Source organism: Symsagittifera roscoffensis, chromosome 6, assembly GCF_963678635.1.
Source record: "Symsagittifera roscoffensis chromosome 6, txSymRosc1.1, whole genome shotgun sequence".
NCBI lineage: Eukaryota > Metazoa > Xenacoelomorpha > Acoela > Convolutidae > Symsagittifera > Symsagittifera roscoffensis.
The window spans coordinates 57,354,017-57,359,601 of NC_087067.1; the positions used below are offsets into that span (position 1 = coordinate 57,354,017).

At 38.3% G+C, this 5,585-nt stretch overlaps 1 protein-coding gene across 1 annotated transcript; it reads left to right on the forward strand.

The window, feature by feature from the left end:
* The first annotated feature begins 477 nt into the window (after window positions 1-477).
* LOC134847735 (repulsive guidance molecule B-like) lies at window positions 478-3,852 on the forward strand. The gene is made up of 4 exons (XM_063864929.1): window positions 478-1,276; window positions 1,503-1,885; window positions 2,104-2,568; window positions 3,081-3,852. The coding sequence occupies exons 1-4, from the start codon at window positions 883-885 to the stop codon at window positions 3,774-3,776; spliced, it is 1,938 nt and encodes a 645-aa protein (XP_063720999.1). The 5' UTR covers window positions 478-882; the 3' UTR covers window positions 3,777-3,852.
* The last annotated feature ends 1,733 nt before the right edge of the window (window positions 3,853-5,585 follow it).

The window sequence follows — 5,585 nt, forward strand, 5'->3', positions numbered from 1 at the left end:
TCCGTTCGAATAGTCGTCCTTTCTCAAGTCTGTATTCTATTTTCCTGTTTTCAGGATAAGACAGCTCTACTCTCTTATTATTTCGTATCGAGAAATTGCGAATAGCAATTTCCTGTTTTTTTCTTGAGTAGTTTCCCGCAATTGTTAATTCGGTCGTTCTGATTTTTGATTTTTTGCGTTTTCAGTTGGTTCGAGAAAACTGAGCATGACAGGCTCCATTCGAAATTTTTAAAATTAAAACTTCACTCCAAAATTACGTGTTTCTCAAGGTCAAACCTCCAGACATGACCGACTGGCACATATAGCGGATAGGGCCTTATCTTTACTTTTTCGTAATAGATATGCAGATTGTTCGGTTGCAAGAAATAATGAACAGTTTTTGAATAAAATTTAGGAGTATTCTTATCTCATTTTTTGATCGAAATGTTTTATCGTTTTCAATTATTAGTTATCATAAAAAAAATGGATATAGTTAAGCCCAAATCGTCTGTTTTGAAGGTAATTGACTTCTATAACAATTGCAATAACTTTTTTTTCTGGTTTTTGAGCCTGCGATTTCTTCAACAAAATACATTGATGTTTTCCAATTTTCGTCTAAGACGTATTATTTTTTTGATTTTAGGAGCTTTTTTATGTATCCCAAGTGCTGCGAAGCTCAGCTTCAACTCTGTGTTAGGAAAGGTGAAGCCAATGTCTAGGTGTAAAATTGTTGGTTTGTGAGTCATAATACATCACAGCTGGCTTTGACTGAAAATTATTTTCCTTGAGTTGCCTGCAGAATTCCCAGAGTAAGTCTTGGATTAGGAAAAGCCGGAGTTTTTTCTAGCAGAAATTGGCCAATATTTGGTGGAGTTGGAAGTCGGGTTGGACGAACAAGAACTGATGCAGATTCGGCTCACAGAATCGTCTACTCGAACCACTTCATCTTCTTTATCCTCAGCATCATCATCTCAAAGTGGCCTTAACACGTCTCCTTTTCAAATGGAGAAGCGTTTATTGCTATTCAAAATACCGCCTCTTCAAAGCCCACTTGGAAATAGTCTCAAATTGGACGCCATTTGGAAATGCTCAATTTGGGCATCTATGTTTACAGGATCATGTAGGAAAAGGAGGCGAGCTTCTACTCGTGAAAAAGAGAGATCGCGTTCACAATTAAAGTCCACGCAAAAAATTGCCTCAAATACTTGGAGACATCCTTGTAATGCGTTGGGTTCCTCCGCGTTCTACCCCAAGTTACTGATGCACCTTTTGCTACTAATCTCCTCGCTAATTACAAGTTAGTGCTCCTGCATTTTTAAATTGCCTGATCGGCTCTTTTGTGTTCATGCCCCGAATATCAGGCATAATTGGAACAAAATTTAATCCCCGCGAACAAAAAATCAAAATGAGTCTAACTCATTTCGAAAATATTTGAGGTGATTAGTGTTTGTTTCAAACTCTCCCAATTTAATGGCAAGTTAAGCAAAGGGGAAAAGTTTTTGATTTGTTTTGATTTTGTTTAGCAAACGCAATGCACATCAACGATCAGAGCAACTTACTAAAGAGAGAATCACCATCCAGAACTGTCAACATGGACACTGCAGCGAGACACAGACGTTCTTCAGGATCCTTCTATGAACAGATGCCTCGGAGTGGGGGTAATCAAGGGGGTGGCATTGGTGGTCGGCCCAGTGGGAGAACAGACTCAGACTGTTCAATGGGATACTGTTCCGACTGGATTCAAAACAGCTATGCATTCAACAGAGAGGTGCTGGAAAGATGTGTCATCTTCAACAACGGACTAATTTGTCTGCAGAATGTTGACGCCAGTTGCTACAAGGACTTGAACTACCATGTATCAAATCGGTACCTGCAGAATCAATTCGATGATCTAAACTGCAAAGAGGTGAGCAACCATCAATACTTCACATTTACGTACTTTAAATGGTTACTAATAGATAATATATGAACAGATCGACATATTTCCATGGATAATGGTTCTCCCCTTATTTGACGTAAATATTAGCTAGAGCTATTTTAGTTTTAGTTCAAGCTTGATTATAGTTAGATAAAGATAAGTGAATTTTTTAAAAACAAATTTAACATTTTTTAATTGATGTTCAGGTAATAAAGAACCACACGAATGAGCTGCCGATGATCTCACAGCCGACTCAAAGACGGGTCCCGAGCAATTTCTGCTACATGGAGGACCCGGGAGTGTCTCTGCAGTCGCAACCTGTCTTCTGCAGTCTGTTCGGAGACCCCCACATTGTCACTTATGGGGGACGAAAGCAGACTTGTGCTGCAATTGGGGCTTGGCCTCTGGTCGACAATGTCTATTTCACTATACAAGCCTCATATGTGCCCATAGGGGACAGTAACGATAGATTCGGAAGACGAGGATCAGACCAGCATCCAAATCCGACCGAGTGGTCGCCCAGTTATTCATCCGGATCTCGAATATCTAGAAGTACAGATGTGACGCAAGTATTTGAAAGTCATATTCGCAATGCAAGAGACACTATTGGATCACATGAACGAAAGAACGATCAGTCCAATGCTTTAAGTTCCGCGTCGGCTATCAATAGAGTGAGTAGCACATTCTAAAATTCGTGTTATCTTGCAATTATCCTGAATGTTGAGCGTACATTGTTTGCAGTTGACCGGAAAGTGTGTCAATTTTGGCATGGTTGGGATTTTAAACATTAAGTTTTGTTCGCGTTTTTTTTCAGTCATGCGGTACGGAAATAGTCGCTGGTCGTTGACAGCTTGCATGAATGAAAAGCAACTTCTACTAGAATATCCACTGATGTGCCTGGCTTATAATAAACTTAGCAATTGAAAATAATATTACGCTAATGCATGGTTTGCACATATCGTAGTATATTAAAATGGTGTTCAATGCTATGAGCAAACACAATAAAGTGACTAATTTGAAGAGAATAGAACACAGACTTAGTGTCTTTTTTTCTTTTTCAAGTTAATGAAAAGTAAATGTCCAAAATTGTCAAATGCATTCCATTCCATTGCGTTTTGTGCGCTCATTTTGAAATATTTGTGGAGGGATGTGACGTGTAAGCAGTGTGTATTTTCATGTTAAGGTGCTGGTTGTGTTTCGATCTAAACTGAACTGCGTGGCCAAAGAGAAGATCTATGACACGACTGAGAGCATGTTGCCCTCTTCGTTCAACGACGGAACTTACGAGGGCGGCCATAGCGACAACCTATACGTGCTGCAGAAGGAGGCCAACGGCGCTCACGTAGAACTACAGGCCAAGTACATTAACACCACAATTGTAATCAGAAGAATAGGATCCTATCTCTCAATATCAGTCAAATCTCCAGTAGACGTGGCCAAAGCCTTGCCCTCCTACGGCCATACATCGCGCGATTTCCACATGGAACATTGCAGTGCCGCATGTCCAGATATGGAGACTCTGGCTGAATTTCCGGCCACACCGCCCCCTCAACATCCGAGTAAAGCTCGGGTATCATACGAGACTGCGAGGAAGCGTTGCAGCCACTTGGCTGGATTCTTTCTGGACTCTTGCATCTTCGACGTCATGACAACTGGCGACTGGAAGACGTTCGTAGAAATAGACCAGAAGTCGAGTGAGGACGAATCGAGACTGAATATTAGAAGTGACGTCGGTGTCGAGAGATTGTTCCCCCAACCTTCCAACAGTAAAAAACTGTCGTCTGCATTGTCAATATGCACCGCTAATGCTTTCAAAACTGGCCTCTCAGTCTTCTTAATTTTTGTTTTTTACTTAAATTTTTCATCTTTAATGATCTAATAGTAATACTATTCTCTTCTCATTTGCATTGCTTTTCCTCATTTTTGTCCAAATTGGAGTAAATGTTTAAGTTCTATATTTTTGATTAGTTTATTTGATAATTAAGCAGTTTTTGCTAATCTATCTATCTATCTATTATTTAATTGGCGTTTCACGTGACACATGTTTAAGAAGTCCCTATGTTGACGTGTTTAAGGAGTCCCTATTTTTGCATGTTGAAGTTTTTTCAACGTATTATTTTTTGCATATTTAACGGAAATGTTTTTGCACGTTTAAGCTATACCGTGGGTTCAAATGCTTAAGAAATTTCATTTGGCTCATGTTCAAGTCTGTTGGTCTGTTAAATGGCCGAAAAATTTGCAAGATTTGAAAGTTTTATATATACATACGTTCTATACATTCCTATATAGTGGGGTGCTGTTAAGTACATTTAGGGGTTGCAAATCTGGCATTCAATTGTGACTGCTCAAGTCCTTTTGTTTTTTGAGATATGGCGTTTTTATGTTTTTTTTTTCAAAAAATTTAGATATTAAAAAATTAACCGAACCTCAATATCTTAACCCTATACTGGTGTGCTGGCAGGGTACAATCAGAAGTTGCAAATCTGGAGTCCAAGTATGACTGCTGAAATCTTTTTGGTTTTCGAGATGTGGCGTTTTCTATGATTTTTTCATTTTTTTATCAAAAAACAGCAGTAAAAAAATAACTGAACTTCAATTTCTCAACGCTATCGTTGGGTGCTGTCAGGGTAGTTTCAGGTGTTGCAAATCTGTAGTCTAAGTATAACTGCTCAAATCCTTTTGGTTCTCGAGAAATGATATTTTTTTTATTATTATTTTTTCAAAAGTCTTAGATATAAATTAAATTAACCGAACTTCAATTTCTCAACCTTATAGTGGGTACTATCAGGGTACATTCAGGGGTTGCAAATCCGGTGTCCAAGTTTGACTGCTCAAATCCATTTGGTTTTCGAGAAATTGCGTTTTCTATGATTTTTTCATTTTTCGATCAAAAAACAGCTATAAAAAAATAACCGAACATCAATTTCTCAACGCTATCGTTGGGTGCTGTCAGGGTAATTTCAGGTGTTGCAAATCTGGAGTCTAAGTATAACTGCTCAAATCCTTTTGGTTCTCGAGAATCGGTGTTTTTATTATTTTTTTTTTCAAAAATCTTAGATATAAATTAAATTAACTGAACTTCAATTTCTCAACCTTATAGTGGGGTGCTGTCAGGGTACAATTAGGGGTTGCAAATCTGGCGTCCAAGTATGACTGCTCAAATCCTTATATTGTTCGAGATATGGCGTTTTTATGTTTTTTTAGTTCTTTTTTCAAAAAATTCAGATATTAAAAAACTAACCGAACTTCAATTTCTCAACCCTATAGTGAGATGCTGTCTCGGTACATTCAGGGGTTGCAAATCTGGCCTCCAAGTTTGACTGCTCAAGCCCTTTTTTTCGAGATGTTGCGTTTTTATGTTTTTTTTTTTTCAAAAAATTTAGATCTTAAAAAACTAACCGAACTTCAATTTCTCAACCCTATACTGGGGTGCTGTCAAGGTACATTCAGAAGTTGCAAATCAGGAGTCCAACTATGACTGCTCAAATCCTTATATTGTTCGAGATTTGGCGCTTTTATGATTAATTTTCTTCAAAAAACCTAGAAAAAAAAACCCGACCTAACTTGAATTTTGAACCTTATAGTGGGGTGCTATCAGGGTACATTCAGGGGTTGCAAATCTGGCGTCCAAGTATGACTGCTCAAGTCCTTTTATTTTTCGAGATATGGCGTTTTTATGTTTTTTGTA